At 37.2% G+C, this 26,557-nt stretch overlaps 1 protein-coding gene across 3 annotated transcripts in view; it reads left to right on the top strand.

Annotated features, from left to right (window-relative positions):
• The window catches only part of ZFAT (zinc finger and AT hook domain containing), a 70,516-nt gene extending 45,621 nt beyond the window's left edge, over window positions 1–24,895 (top strand). For 2 of the 3 annotated variants that reach the window (XM_010073261.1, XM_010073260.1), the window contains 5 exons: window positions 2,301–2,439; window positions 8,600–8,718; window positions 10,371–10,497; window positions 12,584–12,714; window positions 24,656–24,895. In XM_010073261.1, coding sequence (XP_010071563.1) covers window positions 2,301–2,439; window positions 8,600–8,718; window positions 10,371–10,497; window positions 12,584–12,714; window positions 24,656–24,895 — 756 coding nt within the window. The remainder of the gene's footprint in view (window positions 1–2,300; window positions 2,440–8,599; window positions 8,719–10,370; window positions 10,498–12,583; window positions 12,715–24,655) is intronic. The other variant, XM_010073262.1, reaches the window with a different exon arrangement.
• Window positions 24,896–26,557: the final 1,662 nt, after the last annotated feature.

Here is a 26,557-nt window from a genome sequence, read left to right as displayed (position 1 = left end):
AACATTATTGGTTTTTTTAACTGTCAGTCCTTGAGAGAACTAATCTAATATGTACCTTAAAGTGTCCTAGGGAAGTAGGAAAGCGAATCCCATCCATCACTGTTCATTGACCACCTTAATTTTCTCTGAAAGTTTGCCAGTCTAATGTGCTATAGATGAGTTCATATACTTGAAGAAAATCGAAGAGAATTAATTTTAAAACACCCCATTTATCTGAAACATGTCTTGGAAAGAGTTTTGAAGTTTGCTAATGTTTCTGTGAAATGTTTAGATTAGAGATATGGTTTATTTTAATAAACCATAGTATGATCTTATTCCTAAATTTGACATTGGTTCTCGGCATGATAGGTCTTGATGATTGTGAAATGTTATATTCAGGAAACAAAAATGTTACTGGTTTCTTTTCCAGAAAAATACAGTATTTTGTATGTATGAAAATGTTCATTTTAATGTAACATTTCGTCTTGGCAATAAGCATATTTCTTATTGAAAACATCATACTATTTTAATATGCAACATCTTTCATTATCTAACAAATCATTTTGCTTCTATAAAGAGTAGACTTCAGGTATTCTTAATAAGTACCAATGCTACATACCTCCATAAAGCAAAAAGGAAGACAGTCTTTTGATTCATAGTTTAAATTTTGGAAGACAAGACATGTAAGAAAATGAAACAAGTAATCTAAAGAGATGATACATTTTGAACAAATAGTTTTTCTTAAGTATGTAGTATTGCTGTGGACTTATATTTCTAAAGTATTTTTTGTAAATGAAAATACATAATTTTCCCTTTTTAATGGCTAACGGGATGAATGTACTCCTAATGCAGTCTTTGAAATATAGCTGGTTCTGACCTCAGCATCAGCTTTAGAACTGTTGACTCAGCACCTCTTTTCAGTTCCCTGTCAGCCTGCATATAAGTGTGGCTGTTCAATGCGTTATCGAGAGAACTGCAAAACACTGTAATAGGGCAATCAGGAGTATTTGTCAAAAGGAGTTCAAAAACTGTTAGTAATGCGTTACCTTCTTCAGGGGCAGTTGTTTGCATGCATATCAGACTCAGAGGAATGTCAGTAGTTACACGACCTAATGATAATTTAATCCATCATATTTCCAAACTCCATGAATTTGCAATCCTGCTATTCGATAGCAGATAACGTATAGGACATGCAGTTACATAGAACACAGCAGTCTTGTCTGGATTATTTTATTGGGAAAAAAAAAAAAAAAAGAGAGTTTCAGCAACAGAAAAGGAGAGTACACCTCTCTGAAAAATTGAATAGCTGGGTGTTACAGTACCCTCTTGAATTGTAAGGTTAAGGGAATCTGAACACCACTTTTCTTCCTTAGTTTTGCTGTTTGGAGCCTGAAAGAAGGTCATGAGCAACAAGCTGAAGGGAATGTTCTGGTCAATGGACCTTGACTGCAAACATTTTGCTGTGTTAAATTCAGCTTCTTAATAAACATTTCTGTACCCACCATTTTCTGATGACTAGCTTTAGGTTGGCCTGGTTGCTGTGCATGAAAAATCATGCTTCCCATTCTGAGGTACTTGACTTTTCCGCAAGAACTTTGGTCAATATCTGCATTCTTTTCCAGGACCCTTACGGTTGTGTCAAGCTTCCTATAACTGTGACAGATCGCAGTCATTCTCCAAGGCTGACTTCAGGCACAAATGCTTGTTTTCCTAAACATTTAGAAATGCCTCTCCCCATCAGGTGAAGGGAGACATATGTTCTTAAAAAGTAATTAATTTAACTCCCAGAACTTAGCTCACCAAATGATCATATGAATGCAAGTGCCAGTGAAAGGGAAGCAGTTGGGAGCACATTGGAGAGAGAAGGAAAGGGAAGGGAAGACATCAACCCTATCAGGTGTGTTTATCTGTTAAATTAGGTTGGCGATACAATCACATTGTACCTTCAGTTGTTTTAGTGCTCTTACTCCCTCTTTTCACACCAAATGTCATGGCAGCTGAGTAATTTCCTTGTAGTAGAAAGTCTCCACGTGGTCAGACTTGTGATCGTCAATTATGAAAACACAGTTTACCTAATTATGAAAAGTAGGTAATAGTCTTATAATGTTGAGAATACTTGGTGTCTTGCACATAATAAAAAGTACCAAATTTTAGGTAATGTGTAGTTACAACTTCCATTTATATTGAATTTTGAAAGATCTGCTTGGAAGATGCCTAAACCAGAAATGAACATGGTTTCTGGGGATCAAAACATTGCAGTTTAGACCTGTATCCTGAAGAGCTCAGGAAATATGTTCTAACATTTTCCTTTTTGCTCCTAGCCTTTTCGTTGTGCACATTGCCACTATTCCTGCAACATATCTGGTTCCCTGAAGAGGCATTACAACAGAAAGCATCCTAATGAAGAGTATGTAAATGTAGGTTCTGGTGAGCCTGCAGCAGAAGCTCTTATCCAACAAGGTAGATCTTCACCATTTAAGACTTGTTATGTTTTTTGCTGAAGCAAACTTGGTGTGAAGGTAAACTTTTGTGCAACGTGTGTTCCTCAGTTCATTGAGTGTTATGTGATAAATAATTACTACTTTTTAGTAATTCTGAAACGGCCACCTTTTACCTTTCATTCAGTGTCCTTTGTTCTTGGTTTCTCAGGGTCGGTGAACCAAAGTTTTGATTGACCTTGCTCGTTCTATTCATCGTTGCATACATTATCATTTTCACTTGTTTGTCTCCTTTTGTAGGTAAAGTATAACTCTCTGGTAAAATGAATGATAAATTTCTATCATAAATTTCCTTCAGTTCCAGTGCCTGATGTGTGTGGGAGTGGGGAAGAAGAGGAGAAAGCCAAATTAGATATTAAATTGTGTTGAAAATATTTTAATGCTTGGTAGAGTTGAGTTTCTTACTTTATGATAATTTTAGAAAGTGTTTTCCCTATTGCTTTTTTTAATAGAAACTAGCAGACTTTTTATAGGATCTTTTAGGATCTTCAGGTTTTATTGAAGAAGAAGAATAGAGACCAAAATAATGCTGTTGTATTAGATAATGAGTCAAATATAATGCATCTATGATGACATTATTTCTTTATTTCCAAATTTTTCATCTATCACAGAACATTCATTTACTGAAGTCATTAATCCATGTTAAAATACGACTGAAATCATGACGCAGAGAAAGACAGTCAAATTAAAGGCTGAGACTCTCCCTTTAAACTTGCACTGGAATGGAGAAATGTATAACTACATTAAGGAGTTTGAGCCTGTGTTATTTTTATATGACATTTCTTTGTTTCCTTTTTGTCAAAAAAAACCCAGATATAATTTTAAAAGTAGATCTTTGTCTATAAATTTCAGGGCAGGAAGGTATAGTAGAATTGTATTATTACTTTCATAGACAGTGAAAGTTGTCAGAGAAGCTGCAGTTATTTTAAAGCGGTAATATTTACTTGGCCAGCACTCAAAGCCTCTCTTCTGTAGTTGTGCTGGTGAAGGAAGAACTGTGCTCTGTGGGGAGCTTTGTTTAACTTTTCAAATATCTGCACACTGTGAGGAACTATTTGTCCATAGCTGCTCTTAAGAATAGGTACGTGAGATTGAATTGTGTTGATATGAAATTAAGGATCACATTTATAATGTTTTGAAAAATAAAACTAATCATACGCTGTTTAGGTTTTCCTTTCCCTTTTGGAGCCAAATAAATGCACTTCTGAAAATAATTCCTTTCCACTGAAACAAAAAACCTGTAAAGTTGTTGAGAATACAAGAGTAATCCTATAAAGAAGACATTAGAGTGAGATGACAGAGAACAGCCTTTAATTTTTAGTGTGGTGGACATGCATTGTCAATGAGATGAAATTTAACAAGTCCAAATGCTGGATCCTGCACCTAGGATGGAATAATGCCAGGCATAAGTATAAATTGGGAGAGGAATGGCTGGAGAGCAGCCCTGCAGAAAGAGATCTGGGGGTGCTGGTTGACAGCAAGCTCAATGGGAGTCAGCAGCGTGCCCTGGAAGCAAAGAGGGCAACCTGCATCTTGGGGTGCATCGGACGCAGCATCGCCAGCTGGTCACCAGGGGGCAACACAGCTGGTGAAAGGGCTGGACGGAGTGTCCTGTGAGGAGCAGCTGAGGACTTTGGGCTTGTCTAGTTTGGAGAAAAAGAGGCTGAGGGGCAATTTCATTGCTCTGTGCAGCTTCCTGAGGAGGGGAAGTGGAGAGGGAGCTGCTGAGCTCTTCTCCCTGGTATCCAGTGATTGGACATGTGGGAATGGATCAAAGCTGCACCAGGGGAGGTTTAGAGTGGACATTAGGAAGCATTTCTTTACCGAGAAGGTGGTCAAACCCTGGAACAGGCTTCCTAGAGAGGTGGTTGATGCCCCAAACCTGTCAGTGTAAGAGGCATTTGGACAATGCCCTCACAATATGCTTTAACATTTGCTCAGCCCTGAAGTGGTCAGGCAGTTGGACTAGATGATCATTGTAGGTCCCTTCCAACTGAAATAGTCTATTCGGTTCTTTCCATCTCTGACTTTGCCTCCTTCTTTCTCTTCCCTTCCTTACGCAGCATTTGTATTTCCTGTGCTACTCGTAGTTCTGTGCCTGCTTTCCACATGTTCACCTGCTGTGTGGAGTTTTAGAGCAGTAAAGGGGCTTCAAATCCATGGAGTAGCTATGAAGTCTGTGCCTGCTATCAGGACTCTGCCATGAAGAAAGCCATGTTAGTAGGTGCACTTTTCCCACATGCAGCCTCCTTTGCCAGCTCCATTTCCTGCTATATGGTGCATCATGTGGATCTTATATGTGGGCTCAAAATAAAAACAGAACTGCAAATTTCTCATCACACTGTAGAAACGTCAGTTTTTCTCAGTGTTTTGGTATTTCACTGGGGAAAAGAGAAATGTTCCTTGTGGAAGACTTGAGTTAATTAGGATTTGCATTTGGAGTTGATAAACATGAATCCTATTGAAGTTAAAAAAAAAAAAATTCCTGATTTTGGAATCAGTTGATCTTCTGTATCTGGGTCACACAGCACGAACAGATCATTGTGGAGGTATTAGCCAGTATGACAAGGTATGTGTTTCTGAGCTGCTTGGGCCAGCAGTTGCAACTTGCTGCCTGGCTTGCCTCTATCCAGTTTCAATTTACCATAGTCCTAGATCTGAAAAGCAATTTTGGAAAATTATTCATGTATTCATATAAGAGAAGATGACCCTTCAGATCTGATATTAAACAAGTCCTTTGAAATTAAAGGACTATAGACAAAGAGGAAAGGGCAGGAGAAGCAGCAAGTGAAAGGGTTTGGAAAAAAAGTGAGAAGGGAGACTAACAAAGATTAAAGTCCAATAAAAGCTGTCTATATCTCTTTGTCTTTTCGTATTCTGCTTGTTCTGAGTTACCTATGGAGCCCAGGGTGAATTGCCTCACACTTGCCCATCTTTTCCTCTCTACTCTCAACTGGTTTTTGATTGTGTTGCAGTCATTGCAAATAATCTTAATTGGAGATACTTATTATGAGTGTAGACTGCTGGGCTCTACTCAGTATTCCTAGAATTAGTTTATAAATAAATGAATAATTCATAAAATAGAAGAGAGAACGTGCTCATTTGAGCAACTGCATTGCCAGGGATAGACAGTAGTATTTAATTTTGGGGCTTATATTAGAAATCAGATCAGCCAGGATCAGAAAAAAGCTTGGGGGTATTTTTGGTTGGTTGATTGGTCTGTTTGTCTGGGGTTTTTTGTTTAAATAGAAATTTATGATCTGACGTTTATTTTAGTATTTTAAAGTCATAAAGGGAAATAAATACTATAAGAATTTGATGTATTCTGCATAGGGGACAAGAGTATTATATATGCATCACCCACTATTTTTTTTCGCAAGATCCTGCCTACTTGCCCATTTGAGAGCTTCCTTTTTTATTTCCTTTTGCTTTGTGCTGGGCAAGTCACATAAAATTTTTCCAGAAATTTTTTCTTTTCTCTTCAATGATATTCCCTACCATCCATTGTTTTGTTTACCTGTTTCTGCACTCTCTGGGAGATGGATTTTCTGTTTGTGCTGGCGCAGCAAACTTGTGCAGTACATACGTAATGATCCAGCCTCTGTGTTCTATTATACCACATGCTTTCTTCTAACATAAAATAATAGTTGTCTTATGGAGATTTTAGGTCAATAAATAAATTGTCTGGAGAGCACGTGTCAATGCCCTGATGGAGCTGTATAATATTTGTGTGCATTATTTTGTTGCAAACATCAGGTTTGGTGTTGAAAGTAGATAAGGTGTGTAATTCCTTGACTTTCTATGTTACCCATTTAAAGAATCATCTAGAAATTAATTTTCCTGAGCTTTCAAATCAAGTCACTGATGTGGAGATACATATTACAAGTTTAATTCTATGCTTCCATTATTTGTTCTTTAATTGAAGTCATAACGACAAAAGTTACAGCTTTAATTTATCTGGTGTATTGTTATAGTAGTTTCAATATCTACATAATGTGGAAAAGTGATCTCTTTTCACAACAGCAGGTTTTTCGTAGTACTGCAGATTGGTGTGAAATTAATATTCAGTTTCATTTTCTGTAACTGATAATATCTTTGTCCTAATCTGAAAAAGGTATTTTGCTTTTGTGAACTTTTGAGTTTCCCTTAATAGGGAAACTATTTCAGTTTTGTCTGGAGGTGGAGTATTGAACATCTGCTATAATAGTGAAATTTGGTGAAGACGTGCAACAGATTGAGAAGAAAGAGGAGAAATCATATAGGAATAATAAGTGTCAGTGAAAGACCTAGCGACTGGGTGTAGTTATATTATGTTACAACAGAATTAAAAGTTTATTTATTTTTGCCTAGTAGAATACCATATGGTAGGTTTCCATTACTGTAAAACAGAACACTTATTCTAATCTCCTTATTCATAAAAGACTATGTGCAAGGAGGACTTGGCTTGTAACCAGTGTGAGAGTGTATTTGAAGCATTTGAACACAATAGCTAAGAGTCATCATTTGCCATGATAATGTAGAGACAGCCATCTGGTGGCATAGTTCCTAAAGCGGCATAATGCCCTTCCCTAGCCATTAGATCTGTTAGAGTGAGTTCTGGTCACCTAATGCAACCATTTACCACTTGCAGATTATTTTTGTTCTGCTTTAGTCAATAGGGGGGGAAAGAAAAATACTTATTTGCATGATTACAAGCAACTGAGATCTGACATTTGACCAAATGACTTTCATAAGAAAAAGAAGTAAAAGCTGTTTAATGTAGTGTAGAAAATTGGAGGCTTATGATTTCGTCATGCTCCGTTTTTTACCTGTAATGCTGCATACTCAGACAGTAAACATTGTGGTAAATTCATGCTATGAATCATTTGGTAGATAGGCAGAAAACTTAGGTTTACAGTTTTGTATGATAACATAAACTCTCAAAAGCAAAGACAGTTGGGTGAAGATGGCATTACATCGTTAACTCTCCCTGGTTTGCTTTGATAATGTGCCAAAACACTTAATGTTTGCTTGAAACTTAAGAAAACTAGAACAGCTGCCTTAGGGAAGATACATTTTTTTTAAAAAATTATTGAAGTATGCCACTACTGTGTCTGTTAAATATTAAGATCTTGTTCTTTATAAGCACTTAAAAAATACCCCAGCACTTACTGAGAGTCCATTGCACTGTGGTTTTGTATTGTGTCCTGAAGGCCAACACACCACATCTTTGTAAGAACCAATATTTAAAGCTGAAGTGTGTCAGAGACCCCAGTCTTCTAGGTTTTTGGACCATACATACAATTTACATTTGAAGCTGCAATGACATGAAATGAACTAGGCATTAAAATAGTCTCTAAGGAACTCTATGATTTGAAACAAAAGAATATTCATAGGGCAAAAGGATTAGTTCAGAATTATTTAAGACATGTGCCAGGTTTTGTTTATGGTTGACCTAAAGCAGAACATAAGTCATAGATACCCCCAGACTTGAAAGAATTTTCACTTGGAAACTAAGACTAGTCTCCATTGGTGCTACCAAACTTGAATGTCAACCAGAATTATGACTGTGGGAATGATTCTGCACAGGCTGAAGCATCCCCTAGGTTTGTAGTATTATCTTGTGGCCAAACAAAACCAGAGTGGGGTTGGTCAAAATTAATATGCTGTCATTGCTTGGAAAATCTTTTCCTTCTCTAATGTACATGCCACTTCTAGAATGGCTTTTGTTAGCAAGCAGAAGTTCTCACCTGGTAAGTAGGTTGTTATTTACTTCACATTTTATGTTCTCTGTTATATCCTGACAATCTCTCTTAACATCTAGCTCCTGAGAGGTGAAAGCAATACTTCTTACGTGGACCTAATTGTGCTACACCTTCCGAGATGTACGAGTTGTTCCAGATTGCTTCCATTACCATCATCCAAAACTGCCCTTTAAGCATTTTGACAGTTCAACTACTTCCTCCCACCCCACTCTTTTTTTTTTTTTTTCCCTTCGTGTTAGACACATGGCTAAAGGAAACATTTTTGAATTACAGTTATATGGCTTGACTGAGATGGGATCAAATTAAATGGGTCCTTACTGCCTTGAAAAAGAATTTATAGTGAAATAACTCAGGGAATTTATTTTTGTTTCCTTGTAGGTGGCATTAAGTGTCCTGTTTGCAGCTTTGTGTATGGTACGAAGTGGGAGTTCAACAGACATCTTAAGAACAAGCATGGAATGAAGCTAGTGGAACAGGATGGGGAGAGCAAATGGGAGGTAAAGCAAAGTTGCCATGGCTTTGGCCCTAAGAATTTAAAAAATTCTGGAGAGAAAAGTAAGGATGTGATCTCTCATCTCCATTTTGAATGGATACACTGCTATGACTGTTAAGCTTGACTGCTTTAATATCTGGTAGGATTTACAACATTGCAAGTGCTTATTTCTGCATTTTAAGGCTCTAGTCCTCTATTTACAGCAGAAAGGGTGAAAGTTTCAACAAAAAAAAGTTAAATTGAAAAGCTTACTGCATTTTGTTACATGCCAAGTATTTGCTGGTGTTAACTGCAAGATCTGCAAAGCTGCAAGATTATATTGAATTAATGAAAAAAGCTTATGTCTTGGTCCAGAAAAGGTTAGAATCAAGAAAATTGAATTAGGGAATTGATCAGTTAAAGAAAATACTACTGTTACACAGAGTAAGTCTTCTGTCATTTGTTCTGTGTTTTCAGCTTCAGTCCAATGTATATAGGAATCACGCAATCACTAAGATCAGACCTTAAAAAATTTAGGTTATACCTAAGAGGCTAGATTAGAAAAAAAGCAAACCAACAACCTGATTTTTCTCAGTTTGGTGTAGGGTATGGCAGCTATCTTGAGAGGCCTTATTCTTTCAGGCTTTCCTCTCCTGTCTTATGCATAGCAATTTCTTCTAAAATGAAAACTGTTACTCTTCCAGAGCAGAGCTGACTAAAGATGCAGAAGTTATGGGAAAACTACAGAACTATCTAGACACTTTTATTTAAAAAATTACAATTGGCAAGCTGAGTCCTTTCCACTGACTGAAGAGGCTGTTGCTGGTGTCAAATGAGAGGAAGAAGCCAAAAGTCAGCTGCAGTTGGCTGACCTCTACAGTTTAAGACCTGTTCTTCCAAATTTCAGGCAATCTAGCGCCTGTTATACAACTAATGCCTGATTTGGAAGAGCCATCCTGCAGTTCTTGTTCAACAGTTTCTGAGTATCCACAGATAGGATGTTAAGTCCTTGAAAAATACCAGAGTAGGTTCTATATGGACAATTATTCAGAGAAGATAGGTTAAGCATTTTAAATATAGTCCTTCAAAGTCTTTTCACAAACGGTTCTCTGTAGACTCTCCCAGTAGATGCCCAAACCTGAAAAAATAAGAGGACATCCAGGATGCAAGCATGTCTCTACTGTTGAAATAGCTATAAATGAAGAGGACCCATCAGAGCAGGAATATATGTTGACAGCTTGTCTTGAAAAAAAAAACATAGTCATGGAAAGGATAATTTTTCTCAAACAAAATGCTCTTTTCAGACTTCAGAGGCATTTTACCAGATCTGCAAGGACAACTTTACAAACCAATTTTGCCCAAAAGTTCTTTACTAGACCCTGATACCATAGAAGTCTGTTGTTAGGGCTAAAGTAACTGTGCAACAAAAATGAAGTTATGATAATTCAGCATGCTTAAAACAACTTTTGAACTGGAATCTAGAAGGAAACTATGGGATGATATCCTGACTCCCGTTAATGTTATTTTTAAGTTCTGTTTCACCCAGTATTTCTATAACTCCTTTTACAACATTTGTTGTCCAAAACTCATTCCTTTAAACTCAGAACTTTCATTGTTCTCTAAATTGTTAAAATGAGAGTGAGGTTTTTCATGTGTTGGCTGGGTTTTGTTTTCAAGTTAACTGCTGAAGTTTCTGAAGAAGCATCGACTCAGTATCTCCATATCACAGAGTCTGGAGAAGATGTTCAAGGCACTCAAGCTGCAGTAGCTGCATTACAGAACCTTAGATATACTTCTGAGAATGGTAAGTTACCTTTTTTAGGTTGGAACACGAAATATATATTTTTTTCATAAATATCTAGTTCTTTTGAGTACACTGGGCAAAATGTGATCTCCTGTGAAACTATTAAAAATGATGAAATTTGTAATCCAGAATTTAGCTCTGGGGTTTATATTTTTATTTGAGGATAAATTATGAGAAATGACCATTCTTTATGAATTTCTGTATCTTTAAGCCATTAATACTTATCATACTCTGTTTTGCACTTTATTATTAGGGATGTGGAGTTTCCTGCCTGTATTATTAAATATATTGTGAAATCAGCTATCTTGGCAGCGTAGATGGTGTGTATCTAATGGCAATTCTCTAGCTATTACTTTTCTCCCTGCTTAAGTTAGCCAGCCTGTAGAAATGACACAGTGGAATAGCTCATTTACCATGTTCCCAAGACAGTACTAACAAAGTTAATTCTGATGATACACAAAGCAAAGTAAGCTATTCTATATCAGACTGAGGAACAACAGCAATGGGATGGTGTAATGACTGGTTACAAAAACTGGAAGAAAAGAAAAGAAAAGAAAAAATGTCCAAGTGTTAAAAAATCAGAGACTTGAATAGGTGCTCATATGTTTTGGTTTTATGTATATATAAAATGCATTGCTTGTCAGAAGATAGCTTTTTACAATTGTTTACCATTGTGGTCTTTATAGTTCATAATATAGATACCTTTCAAAAACTCTCAATTTTAATGGAATTACCAAGCATGTTGCAATTAAATTACATTGCTGACAATTTATGTATACTATTTTAATTTAATGACTGACAATTCTGAATGAATAAGAACCTCTTAAGAACTTTTCTTAAGCTTTTATAAATTTAAATTAAAATAAACATGATCATGGAGTATGCTGTACATAACAGTTTTGATTTTAAGGAAGAGGCTATAGTTTTCAGAGTAAAATGATTTGCTTTTTTAGTGCATCCAGCTTCAGATACTGTTCCAGCATATTCCTTCGTAGTATGAAAAATGGTAGTATCTTATCTAAAGGCAGTTACACAGAAAAAACCTAAAGCAAGCATTTTTCAATACTCAGATAAACTTGTTTCTTATGTAGATAACAAAATATAACTACTTTCTGTTTGAAATTAAATCATCTGCCCTAGATTCCCATCACAGTATCAACTTCAGTTTGAAAGGGATTGGGGTTAAGAAATGAATTTTATTCTAGTTACTGTCTGTCTCCTAGATCCAACAGTTATTACAGCAAATGTAAGGCCCCTTTAACATGACCCTGACAGTTTCGTTCCCTTTCTGGCGTATCTTTTGTGCTGACACTGGGCATGTGGGAATGGTGGGCCACAGGAGGGAAATTAATAATTCCTGCATAGCAAAAAACATTTTCCAGCATCCAAATCTTTTTTTTCCCCACTTTGGGAGAACTGAGAGCACAACAATGTATGGGGGGCGGCGGGGGGGGGAGGCGTAAACTTGCCTTTCCTTTGGCAAGTCTACACACATTAAGAGGATTTTCAAAAATAGGGCAAACATGTTCTGATCCCATGCTTATAAAATGATAAGCATGAGCTCTCTCAAGCAATTAGCTTTTCCCTTCAGCACGTTAGCAATAATAGTACTTCTTTTGGGTTGAAGGGTGTTGCAGATGGTGGGACAGATGGTAAACACAGGTTTGTAATATTCCAAATAGCTGTTGTGGTTATAGGTATAGAGTTCAGGTTCTGTTTAAGCTGAATGTCTGGGAAATACACATTTGGATTTGTAAGGTCTTGCAGCTTCATAATTCACAGTTACTGCTATGAGTTGCACCTATTGTTTGTTCATTCATGTATTCTTTCAGATCTCTTTCAAATAGACATAAAAATGATCAGTGTGGCTTTATTTGCCAGTTCATGCATTCCTTGGGCAAATTTGTTTTGTGATCTTTCCTGCCATAGATCTGTTATTAAAGTGTCATGTTATGAGCTATTTGAAATTTATAAACAGCGCTGTGAGTCAGGGTTAAGGCAGGAGGGGTAAGAGTAGCACTTGGATTCACATACCCTTAGAGCTGTTTGACTGTAATGATCTTATGGTTACTGTCTTTCTGATAAGGTGAAAGACTTGATCCAACAGCAGTAAACATCCTGCAGCAAATCATTGAGTTGGGTTCGGAAACCCATGATGCCACTGCAGTTGCTTCTGTAGTTACCATGGCACCTGGGACGGTGACAGTGGTAAAGCAGGTAAGAGCTCTTATCTTCTCTAAACCAATTATATTTAATTTTCCTATATTTATTGTGAAATTAGTATTATTTTGGAAGGGATGAATTTTGAATGACACTGCAAAACAGGTATAGAATTTTTTCTAAACTATTTTTTACTATGTGTGGTGTGTATGTGTATTTATATGCTCACACACATATATATTTATAAAGATATACACATATATGTTTATGCATACAAAAATTCATACGTTTTTGTGTGTATACCAAATATGAGTGAACAAATGCACATATATTTTGTGTGAAAATTTGGCTTTTTTCTAGCAGGTGTTTTCAGGATTTTTAAAATAATATACCTACATTGTGCATGGGCACTTAGTCCCATTCTCATCTAAAAGAATCAGGAGATCCTTGGCGCAGTGTTCATCCAGATACAGAAGAACATGAAAGGACATTGCTTGTGCAGAACTCTTATGTGCTCTGCAACCTTAATGCTGTAAGACCATACCCAGACTTGAACCACTGTCGTTAGTCTTTGCAGTGGTGTCCTGTGACTGAAGTTAGAAAGACTTGCAAGGTCCTAAAATCACGTGCTCTGGGGAAATGGGACTTCTACTCTGACAGAGTTCACACTGCCTTTCTAATGAGGGGTGCAACACAAGTGATCTGCACCTCCAAGAAGAATGTTGGAGACATTCCTTACAGCAGTTGCTTATGTGAGACAGAGGTCAGCATGGCCACCCACATTTGAGATAAATAAAGAAAGAATCAATTGAGTTGTAGCTGGTTGCAATCTGTAGTTAATTTTGTTGTTACCAGGGAAATTGCGCAAGACCAGAAAATAATAGGTCAATATCAAAAAAAGCATGTTATGAGATCAATTGTTAATTTCAGGCTTTTGCACAAATTCTCTTTCCAGAGAAATGGTGGATTGATAACTAAGTGACATAATTTGTGGTAGGCAATGCAGTTCCTCTTAAAATGAGATGAACCTTATAAGAGACTGGTAGAAGTAACTTTATGTATATTTTTCTTGAAGTTTGATACTGCAGTTTTTGCTAAAAATATTTTCAATGTACAGTATTACTAAAGCACTTTAGAAATTCAGAATTATATGATACACAAAATCAATGAGTAAAAGGAAATAATATTTAATTTGAGGTGTCTGTCAAGCCTTTTGCTTAGTATTCTTCCTCACAGTTGTCTGCTCACTTTGTTGCTGACATTTTACATTTCTCCTCAAAGTGTTTTCGAGCCTCCACTTGTTCCTTCTGTTTCATCGTACCTCTCTGCTCATCTCTTTTGCACTCTGTTCACTGGTTCACTGAGATCTCAGCACTCAATGAGGTTGATAGATGAGGGAAGGAAAGTGCATGAGAAGTCTTTAATTCCTGAAGAGTTTACCTCCTTTTATTTGAATGAACCAAAACTGATTATTCTGAGAGCTAGAAGTAGATTTTGAGTTCAGTATTTCTTGTAGTGTTGTGGATGTTGAATTCATGAGAGTTCCAAAGAAGTGGGAAATCAGTAGTCTGTGGGTGCAGTATTTGGATAATTCCTAAACCTGGCATCTGAATTCAGTCAGGCAGAATTTCAAGGCAAACCATTTTGAGATGTTTCTTTGCAATACATAACAGGTATTTTGATTAGAAGCCATGTAAGAGGTTTTGGGTTTTTTGAAGAATAACAGATCGAAATGTGGAAACTAAATCCAGTCATTAAAGAGACATTTTAGTCCTCTTTATGTGCAAATTTAAAAACAAGTTTAACAGTAGAGTCACTGCCAATATGTACACTGTGCTATACATATGACCTGTTGAAGGGTTGAATACAGTATTAGCCATTGGTGTTTGTCTATGCTGTCTGTCGATATTACTGAAACCTGTTCTTGCCTTAAAAATGCATCTTCTGAGCCCTTCTACTAAAACCCTAGGAAAAGTGACTGTTGAAGTAGCAGCTGCCAAGGAGAAACTACGTTTCAGTATTTAAATATTAAACTTAAATAATACATCATTTTTTAAAAAATAGTGATTCTTCCTCCTCCAAGTATTAAATCTGATCAATATCTGATTCATCTTAAAACCTGTCGTCTTCCTTGTTAGACCATCTCAATTTGCTGAAAGCTTTTTGTAAGTAAATGTTTATTCCAAATTAATTCTTTCCCTCACTTTTTAATCCATATATGTAGCCTTTGTGCTTACAAGCTGCTAAGCATTGATCACTTCTTTTTCCCTTGCCTTATATACATCAAATGACTCTCAGTGGTCTGATGTCAAACTGTTACAAGCCCCACTCCTATATCAAGCCAAATATTGAATTCTCAAAGCAGAGAATCTCTTTGCCGCTTTTCTTTTTTGTTTTCTTCCTCCCCTACCCCACTTTAGAATATTGTTAATATAAAATGCCTTTTTTCCCCTAACTTGAAGTTGCACAAAAGCAAAATCAGTGAAGAATTTAAGTACATCTCAAGCTGAGTGATGTTGTGCTACCCCTGTTTATGCTGATTTTACTAATGCCTTGGTTTGGTGCTCCAAGCACCCTTCCTCTTTTAACACGTTTCTTGTGTGTACTGGAATCCCTACTCATTTCTCTTTCTGGTAGCCTCAGTGACTTTTTACTTTGTGTGTGCAGAAGTGTTTCGATCTGTGACTGCCCAGGGGAGGATCAAGTGGCAGTACGCCTACTGACAGCTGGCTGACTGCTCAGTTACCTTCAGTGGGTTTTATGGAAGTAGAGCAAGGACCAAGGGAGGTCTTTAGATGATGATGATGATTATTATTTCTCTTCTAAATTTTTCTCTTTTCATTTTTCTCTTTAAAATTTTTCTCTTTTAATTTTCTATATAAATCAGTGTTTTATCAGTCTCTTTGATCTCTTATACAGCATTAGTTAGTATCCAGTTCTTGTCTTCACACCAGAAGATTGCTTCAGGATTACAGCCATGCCTATTTTTAATTTGAGAGAAAGAAGTCTTTAAATGTTATTAACGTGACTGTAATCCTCTCCTATTCAGAACTGTCAGCTTTTCTTTTTTTCTTGAATACTGAGTTGCTTTGTGTGGGGTATCACTCATTTGTACCTACGACTTTGTCAGGTTTTAATTATGCTGAGTTCCTAATTGTTAACCTTGAAGTGATCTTTAAGGCATTAATATTTCACTTTCCTACTGGAAAATTTATTCCACGCTTTCTTCTGTGACCTTCAGCTTCTCTTGTGGATTGCAAGACAAAAAATTCATTCAGGGTGTCAGCAATATATCAGCATCATCTGTCACTGAATTTCCACTCTTGTTCTTTAATGGCCTCACTGGGTCCTTGCTTAGCAGCTTGGTTCCGTTTTTTTCCTTAACAACATTTATTGTAGTTCTGATTTTTATACTGTTGCGTTGGGTTCTTTCTTTTTCTCTAAGGAGATAGATTATCCAGTTTTTTTCATCAGTTCTTATCTTGGTATCTAATTTGTAGGTAGCCCTTGCAAGTTGCCTTTGTATTTCTATATTTGCACCAAGAAGTTTCTTCTAAATCCTAAGTTATTAGAATGTTTTTAAAGTATTTTTTTCTGTAAATGTTACATTATGTTGTTGCTATCTTTGTCTCACGTTTCCTCCCTGGAACTTTATCCCACAGCTGCCCTCTTCTTTGCTTTTTACCCATAAAAGTGCCGTTTACACTTGATCCTTAAAATTATGTGTGAATCCAGATGTATCTGTCTTTAATGCTGCCATCTTCACTCTTTAGCACCTCCCCTGACCTGTGAGCTCAGGTACCTTCTGTGTGCAGTACTTGTAGTGTTTCAGGTTGATGCAAGACTTTTGCCTGCAGAAACAAACTTTGCCTTCATCCATATGTCCTTTCCAGCATGTTGCAAGATGTTGAGTGTATTAGCTAGATCTGACCAGTATCTTTTAAAAATTATTTTCTACTAAAACAGAAGACTGAAAGGATACTATGTTTGCAGTGTTCTATTAAATTATTGCTCTGTGTTGTATGTAGTCTTATTGCTTGTGTCTTAAATCATGAGTAGACATTATAATGGAAATGAAATCAAAATCATATTGTCTGTTTGAAGCTCCAAGCTCCTGAATTGGATGTTGAGAAAAAAAAGAATTTCAGTTCTGACTTTAGAAACATTTTTACTATGATTTGGAATGATTTTATAAAACACTTTGACAACATAGCAATAACCAATCTCAGACAGAATAAGGATTCAGTTTATGACTTTAAACCCCAAAAATGCAAAGTTAGCCCTATTTAGCTTGGGTTATGATTGGGAAATAGGAATCGTTGTTGGCTCTGATGGTGTCATCTGTATGAGGCCTTTCAAAGGTTGTGTCTAGTGCCTGGAATGACTTTAGTTCCTTCTTTCCTGAGAATCAGTGTACTAACCTGTTATCAAGGTTAAACTTTTTCTGGTATCTAATTTGGGAGAAATCTTGTTGCATGACAGCTATGAAAACATACAGCTGCTAAGGAATGTAATACGCACCAAATGCCCGAGAGAAAAACAAGTTAGTAGTGTGAGGTTTTACCAGTATCTGACATGGGCAAAAATCCACGCTGGAGCTTTGATCACAGCATGGCAGAAGGGTATCCTTGTCAGTTTGAATCCTTTTGGGTTACTAGTGATCCAGTCTGGATCTCTTTCTGAGACAGAGCTCATGAAGATATTTCTTTATGGCATGGTATCTGGGTGAGCACTGAAAAAAACATTTTTATGCCACCTTACTTGTAGCACATTAACATGTAAAAGCTTTCATCAGAAATCCAGAGCTTCTCATGCTAAGTAATACACAGACATGCAACTTGCATTATCTTCGTTTGAAAAATTCCATTGACACTCTAGACAGTCTTCTCCTGTCCCAAGTAAACATTGTATCTATCCTCTAAACTTTTCCTGTTGCTCTCACTTCAAGCTCCCTCTGAAGGTGGCTAAGAGGACTGTATTAATCACTAATCATTATTAGTAGTCACTAAGATTATTATATCAGTCTTTCTGCACAGCTGTTCATCAGTAGTCTACTTTCTTTTTCAACTGTATGGGTTGTTACTCAAGCCGGAAAGCTGATGTCCTCTTCAGGTAGGATTCTTGCATGCAGGTGGTTAGCTGAATGGTGCTGACTTGTTCTCCATGAGGACTTCTATATTGTCCCTTATTTCAACCACTTAGCTAAAATGGTTGTCCAAGCCATCATCATTTTATGCTACAGTTAACTCTGATAGTATTTTTTTTAACATTCACAGATTATGTTTTTCCCTTTTGCATTCTTTTAGAAAATTCAAAGGTTAGTTTTCTCTGCCCCTCTTGACACATTCTTTCTTATTCTGTTCACTTGATGCTCCTTTTTTGACACATCAAACAAAACCTTGTTTTCATGTCCAAGGCTTTTTACTCCTTTCTGACTTATTGTCCCATTTCTCATTAGCAATAAAGATTTTGACTCCTACCTGTGCTCAGTCCATGAAGATGTAATTGCTCATTACTTTTTTCAAACAAGTTTCTTAATGTCTTCTTCCATATTGTGCTTGGTTATGTGAATTTTTAATGAAAAGCAATTTGTACCTCATTATTATCTCTCAATTACTCTTTAAAACATGACAGTAATTATTTGTGGGTAGGCTATTGGTATATTGACACTGCTGCCTGACACACAAAGCTACCACTGTCTCATTTATGTTGTACTCCCCCATCTCCCTTTTTCTGTGCCTGCTTACTGCCTCTTGTTTTATTTTGAAATTATAAGGCCTTAGGGGCATGACATTCACAAATTAGAGACGAGACGGATGATCTTAGTACCTCTGTAGCTTGGGTGTAGGGTTAACTATTCCTGAAAACCATAGTAACCTATTTTCAGCCTATTCTTCTAAATAATTTGCTCTGAAAAGTAAGTATATCAACTGTTTTACTAAGTAAGCAGATCTTTATCAAGCTTAAGAAAACACTGGATTTCCATGCATTTTATCCTCTGTTTTAGTTCCTTTCATCCTTTTATTCTGTGATCTCTTCAGGCTCCAGGAAAATCCTGCCGTGGTAGCAGTCACTTTCTTCAAAGTGACAGTGTCAGCAAGGCACAGCAAAGATGACACATCAGCTTGAAGCCGATCACAGAACAGAATTTTATAGTGCAACACATCTTCAAAAATGAGTACCTAATAATATTAGCATGGCTGTCATGTCAAAGCCTACCACACATTGTACTTCAGCAGCACACCTTATATTTCAGTCTGTCTCTCATTTGTACCTACTTGATGCTGGGTTCATCTAGAAAATTTGCCGATACATGGAGTTATATATAGGTTCATTGTTGAGACTGTGGTTCTTTTAGGACATGGAGCAATTTGATGCTTAGCTTGACCTGCAAAGGGAAGTTTTAGCTGGGCAGATGGCCTTGTTTTCTCAGCCTCTGTGAAGCTCTTGTCATAGAATCATAGAATCATAGAATGGTTTGGGTTGGAAGGGCCCTTAAAGATCATTGACCGCCAACCCCCCTGCCATGGGCAGGGACACCTCCCACTAGCCCAGGTTGCTCGAAGCCTCATCCAGCCTGGCCTTGAACCCCTCCAGGGATGGGGCATCCACAGCTTCTCTGGGCAACCTGTTCCAGTGCCTCACCACCCTCACAGTGAAAAATTTCCTTCTAATGTCTAGTCTAAATCTACCCTCTTTCAGTTTATAACCATTACCCCTTGCCCTCTCACTATGCTCCCTGATAAAGCATTGACTTCACATCTCTCCTGTAGCCCCCTTCTGTGTAACATATAGATAAAACTTCGTATCATAATTACTGTCTTCTGTTAGAGCTCTTGAAATGATGCCAATGTTGCTATACTTCCTCAGAAGGAAGCCTGGTGATACGACATTTTGCCAGATGAGTAAAGTTGCCAGTCACAGTCTCTCTGTCAGGATGTATTCAATCAGCCAATTGCTAAAACTCTTTACAATTTCACATCACCAGTATGAAGATTTGTTTGCTGCCTTGCATTTTTTATTTTATGCAAAGCAAGCCTTGCATATTGAAGTCTCTTATTATTCTGAAACTACTCTGTGCCAGATTTTGTAGCTCATTATAGAGGTTCATATGATCAAATTACAGTGTTTTTCTGTGTGTGTCTATGTATATTTTTCACAATATATTTATATGTAAACTAGAACTGAGAGACAGAGTTTGAGTTACTCGAATGGCACTGAACAAAATGGTAGAGACAGCTCTGTAAGTAAGTTGACACATATCCAGGTACTCTCTGTGATCTAGAACACTTATGTTCACTTTTCCTTTTCATCCTTTGTGTAGATACTTTGTATATTTTCTTGCTGTGGTGTCTTATGATCTATTTATTTTATTTACGAGCATCTGTAACCTAGTGTAAGGTTTTGAAATCCTGCAAGATCTCTGTGATTAACTTTTCTTTTTCATGGTAAACTGAAAGGCAGCATTCAGTCTGAAATCAAGGGAGATATTCTGTAGAGGGTTTTGGGTCAAGCTGAGCAAGACTGTTTTAAACACTATGGATCTGCAGCTCCTGCTGACTTCAAAGAAAATTGAAGATATTCATTATTTCTCAGGATGAGCTCTAGAATAAGAAAGTGGCTTTAGCATATTACTGCAAATATTTTCTTTTTATTCCTTTTCCAGGAAGGGAAGAAGTATATTTTCCTTAATAGCTTGAATTAATTTCTCTCAAATTAAAAAAGACTTGCTTCATTTGAGAGGAAGAGATTCCTCTAAGACATGTGCATTTTTATGTCACTTACATGTATTTGGATGTTCCTTAGATATTTAAATTAATAACTTTTATAATTTAGAAATGTTGAACTGCTTAGGAAGACGTGGGGGGTGAAAGTCCCATTGGCTTTCTTGAAAGACACATTTAGCTAGTAAAGAATATTTATGCAGGTACTGAATTGATTTAATATGCCAGCTGTGTGTGATTTCAACTTCTTGCTGTCATTCTTTAGCAAAGGATAAGCAGACAGATGCTTTTCAGCTGGCTCTCAAACAGAGAAGGGGTCTTGGATGCTACTCTTCAAAAGATTTCAGATGCCAATAAAAAGAATTGAGTGTAGTGACTTTATTCATTCTGATGGCAGCTGTCCCACTGTTTCATCAATTTGAGGAATGTAAATTAACATTTTGAGATTATTCCCTGTGGAACAATCTAGTGGGAATGAAGCAGAGGCATGTAAACATTGAACTGATTTGAAATGTAAATATCCAAAATAATGTGGTGATTTGTTAAACTAAAAGGATTTCAGATAGCTGTCCAAAAAAGATACTGGAAGCTAGAAACACCAGCAATAAGGACATTAGTCTTCTTTACCCTGCATGACAAGGGTAATAAAAACATGTCGATAAGGTCAGGTAGGGAGGTTAAATTAACTTTCTTCATTGGCCATTTTCATTTCAAAAGCATATAAAACTGAATAAGTATTAGATTGCTGCTATTGAATTGAATGAGATTCTGGTTTAATTTCATTTTCATGTCAACTGTGCTTTATTTATTTTCCTTTCTTCATTATTTATGTACACTCACAAAACTATATTTAATATTATTTATGGGTTTTGCTTTACAGTGACTAAAGCAAGACTGTAGAAGATCCTTATTAGACTGTGTTGTGTGTTCATGCAGCTCTTAGGACATGCAGTGTAGTTTTTCGGTCCTGAGGCATGTTCTCAGAGGGTCATGTATAGCACGCTAACGCAGAAGTTAGTGTGTATTACGTAATTAAAGGGCCAAACTTTAGCCACCCCTATTTCTTTGCTTGCTTGAGGATCTCTAGCATCAAGAGCTGTAATTGCGAGCTGATTCCTAACAAGCTGTGAGATTTTAATTATCTAACATTTTTAACTGCAGCTTCCTATCGGGTGATTAGACTTTTATCTGCCTATTATGATCTTTGTTAGTAGATCTTGTGTATGTCCTTTGCTCTCACGCAGGAGATGGCTACCGCCTGAGGAAAGAGGAGAGGAGAGTTATGAAAAGGGAGTCCTGTGTATGAATTTTTGGCTTTTAGTAAGGCTTTTGATACTGTCCCTCACAGCATTCTTCTGAACAACCAGCACAGTTGTCCAGCTGTGGGATGAGCGAGTTCATGGTGTGCTGGGTGAAGAACTGGCTGAAGAGCAGAGTTCAAAGGGTTGTAGTGAATGAGGCTACAACTGGCTGGTGATGGGTCACCAGTGGTGTTTCTCAGGGTTCATTTCTAGGACCAGTTCTGTTCAATATATTTATCAACAGTCTGGATGCAGGAGTTGCATGCACCATTAGCAAGTTTACTGATGATAGCAAACTGGGAGATGCTGTTGACTCTCTGGAGGGACAAAATGCCTTGCAGAGGGATATAGACAGATTGGACCATTGAGCTATGATTTTAACAAGTCCAAATGTTGGATACTGCATCTAGGATGGAATAATGCCGGACATAAGTATAAATTGGGAGAGGAGTGGCTGGAGAGCAGCCCTGCAGAAAGAGATCTGGGGGTGCTGGTCGACCACAGACTCAATGTGAGTCAGCAGCGTGCCCTGGCAGCCAAGAAGGCAAACCACATCCTGGGGTGCATCGAACACAGTGTAACCAGCCGGTCAAGAGAGGGGGTTATCCCTCTGTATTCAGCATTGGTGCAGCCTCACATTGAGTACTGTGTGCAGTTCTGGGCCCCACAGTTTAAGAACTATTTGAAAGTCCTTGAATGTGTCCAGAGGAGGGCAACACAGCTGGTGAAAGGGCTGGAGGGAATGTCCTGGAAGGAGCAGCTGAAGACTTTGGGCTTGTCTAGTTTGGAGAAAAGGAGGCTGAGAGGCAATTTCATTGCTCTGTGCAGCTCCCTGAGGAGGGGAAGGTTGCTCTGTGCAGCTTCCTGAGGAGGGGAAGTGGAGAGGGATCTGCTGAGCTCTTCTGCGTGGTATCCAGTGATTGGACATGTGGGAAAGCTGCACCAGGGGAGGTTTAGAGTGGACATTAGGAAGCATTTCTTTACCGAGAAGGTGGTCAAACCCTGGAACAGGCTTCCTAGAGAGGTGGTTGATGCCCCAAACCTGTCAGTGTTTAAGAGGAATTTGGACAATGCCCTCACAACATGCTTTAACATTTGGTCAGCCCTGAATTGGTCAGGCAGCTGGACTACATAATCATTGTAGGTCCCTTCCAACTGAAATAGTCTGTTCTCTTCTAATTCACAAAAACCTATTGCTTTCAGTAGGATTTAGGGTTTCTTTAATGATTAAAAAAAAGGAGTGTGTGGAGAGGAACAAGAGAGGAAATCAACAGTGCTATGTTTCTTTTTATGATTTACCTCCTTGCTTTTTGAAGAGAGGCTCAAGCTTCTGTTAGTAGAAGTGGTACTTTGATGATACCCATATTTTGTGACAATATAAATTAGTTTTTCTGCGGGTGGTTGCACATTTTTTTTGTGTCAGGACAAGCATCCAGCATCACACAGTTTTGTAGGATGTTGAGCTTGAACTTTAGCAGGAGCCATTTAAAGTAACTTTCAATTAAAATGTTCAGATATGCTTGGTAAAAGAAACCTAACACAAAAGGGACTTCAGCCCATTCTTGTAATTTTATCCTGATAATACGAATCCCATGCAACAAAGCCAGAGTCAGCATCAGTCGGTAAGATTGTGCTGTTGCATTAAGGTCAATGACAATGGCAAGATTCTCTTTAGAAGTTAAATCTTTCACCAGATCTAATCCATGTGTATTTCGTCAGTATATCACAGGCATACTGACTCTGTGACCTCTGAATAATTTAGCACTTGAAGGTACTTGTAATTGTTCAAGAAAAAGCTTTCTGTATCCTGATGAATTGAGTGAAAGTTCAAAGTGATATGAAGTCCTAAGGGGTCTGCACGTTGATGAAATCTTGATCTGACAGATGTTTTAAATACGGAATAAAAAAGTTTAAAAAAAAGTTAGTGTACAACAATGGAATGGTTGCTTAGGGGCAAAATAACAAAATTAAAAAGAGCATCAGGAAAACAAACATATAGAACTTATTTTTCTGCTTATTGGTCTCTAGGCAGTCAAACACATACTTGGAAGCTTCACTGTAGTTCTCCCCTTTGTTCCCACTCCCCTTTTAAGCAACAATCCTGATCTTAATTGTATTTTCTTGTACTTGATTGTTCTTATGCTACTCTTTGCAAAACAATGTCATATAAATGAGAATTGGAGAAGAACCTTTGAATCAGCTTCTAGCAAAAAAAAAAAATAGCCCCTTTCTAATTTGCATAATTTAGATTCCATATTTTGTGGAATCTACCATGTTTGACCTGCTCTTTTCAAAATTACTTATGAGTTCAGTGCTGCCAAGAGCACACCATATACTGCTCCGAGATACAAGGCTACACTGAGATACAGTAAATTGATATCTATCAATCCTTTGTTCTCTTCTTGTTACACTTCAGCTTGTTAGTGGACCGTGGAGTTTTACTTTCTATCACGAGGTGTAGGTGAGCCAGCAATTCTAGCTTCATTCCCTGTTGTTTGTGTAAGTGGACAATGTATAGATGCACTTGGTGATTTTGTTTTTTATTTCTATGAGAAATCTGTTAGCTAGAAAATAAAAAAGAAAGAAATGAATACAAGTGGATGCTTTTTCCTGTGATTTTCAATGGATTCTTATCTTAGAGCTACCAGAGGAATTGTTTGACTTCAGATTTGTTTAAATAAGAACAGTTTTGAATGAATGACTGCTGAGAGATTAAAGCTGTCTCCAAAGACCTATGTTCCTGGAACTTTGCAGCTCTCTGCACATATAACTGAGATGCTGTGTTACTGCTTTCAGTATTCTGTCTAGCAATACACTTATTAATCAAAAGCGCTCACTATAAATTTAGTGTAAAACTGACATTTTCTTTCCAAACTGATTTCTAATTTCTGTGCTGTATTTCCATTAATCATCACAATACCAGGTACTTATTGGAAAGGTGAAATTTCTGTAACCTCTTCAATTTCTCCTCAGGTAAAAGAAGAGGAGCAATCAGCCAATCACACTTTGATGATTCAAGAGACCCTGCAGCAGGCTTCAGTGGAGCTGTCTGAACAGCATCACCTGGTAGTCTCCTCAGATGAAGTGGAGGGAATTGAAACAGTGACTGTCTACACACAGGGTGGAGAGGCTTCAGAATTCATAGTTTATGTTCAAGAAGCTATGCAGCCTGTAGAAGAACAAACTGTGGAACAATCGGTGCAGGAGCTCTAGAGGACAGTGTTCAATTGAGATGGCTACTTGATTTGCCAAAGTCAAAAGTTTGGGTTTTTTTTGTAACACAGCCAAAGACAAATACGTAACAAAGCTGACAAATTTTCATTTAATTTGTGAAGCAAGACCTTATTACTGGATAGTGATCTGGCTGTTTGGAATGTATCAATAATTTCGACATATTGTATACAAAACCTCCTCAGACTTTTTTTTTTTTTCCATTAAAAAATGTTCGTATATTGAGGAAAAAGTATTTTTCCCTTTCTGAGAAGATCTCTCATTTGATTCCTGTAAATCCCCCAAAATGTTGTCTGTTCAAGACCGTATTATCCCACAATAGTAAAACATCTATAATGGTAGCTAGAATGTCTAGAAAGTCCGTACATCCCAATTTAAACATACTTACTATATGCTTGACTTGACTGGAAGCAGGGTTCTATTTTTTTCTTTACATTAGAAGAGTAAGTGCTTAGAATGTGTTTGCTGTATTGTGGAGCTAACCCAAACAAAAGCTCAAGACTTTAACTAGGAACAGGCCACAGATGGACTGTAGTTTGTGCTTGTGATGATCCTTTGAATTTGGGAGGTATTTAAAGCCATATGTGATAATTCTGGGTACCAGTAGGATAACTGTTATTTAGATAATTGAATAATGATAACTCTTTCCATCCTACTGGATAAATACCTGGCCAGTACCATATAATGAAACCAAATCTGTCAAATCAATGAAATATTATTTTGTTTTTAAGAAAAAAAGTATATTCAAATGATTTGTAAATGCTATAAAAGATGTATGTTCTTACGTTTTAAACAGACATGCTTGTAAATATGATTCTGTGAAAGAACCTGTAAAAAAAAGTAAGTAAATATTGACAAGAATCTAGATATTCTTAATTATCCATGTATATAGTTCCAGATTTTTCTTCATGAATCCTGAATTGTTTCTGATTTAATATTTTTAAATTTGAGCTATAAAAGTTATTAATTAATAACAAAACTGTCATGCTCTCTTCCAGTGCTCTGATTTCTTAAGTGTTGCCTTCCCTTTCACAGCTAAGTGAAAATGCTGGTTTGCATTGACTCTGACAAATTATTCCTCCAGTTAGTAGTCTCTGATTAAGAAAGGAGCATAATGAAGCTTAGACAGACCTTTTTATGTGATTGAACTTGTGGGCATTCTGGGTAGACAAGTGGAAAAAAGCTTTTGACTAAGTTGATGTAATGTAGTGAGTTGTTTGTCTGCCTCTTCTAAGTCTGCTGGGTTCTAGTGATGCTGTACAAAATCAGAGTGCATTTAGTGGTAGCTTCTGCCTTACCTGTGGCGGTAGGGAATTCAAATTTGGTAATGGGAAAGAACTGAAAAGGGTGGTAACAATGTTTCATCTTGTTTAATCCTGAAGTGCACAAGAAGGCCCAGGGGTGTTGCCTTGGTGGGGTGGAGACTTTTTTGCCACTCGGTGTAACTGGCAGGAGCTGGTCACAAATGTCAGTGTTGATTTCTTGTGTGTTCAGTATCCTTGACTGAGCCCTGAAGTCTTTAATAACATTTGCAGTGTGATAGAAACTGATACACCAAATGTGTCAACTTGATTAATCTGCATAAGAAACTTCGGTTTTGTAATTACTGGTTAAAATTCAGTGTTGATTTGCAAGAATAATGCT

This window comes from Pterocles gutturalis, unplaced genomic scaffold (genome assembly GCF_000699245.1).
Source record: "Pterocles gutturalis isolate BGI_N339 unplaced genomic scaffold, ASM69924v1 scaffold5782, whole genome shotgun sequence".
Lineage (NCBI taxonomy): Eukaryota > Metazoa > Chordata > Aves > Pterocliformes > Pteroclidae > Pterocles > Pterocles gutturalis.
The sequence above is the reverse complement of the archived record's forward strand: the minus strand, read 5'-3'. Positions and strand labels throughout refer to the sequence as shown.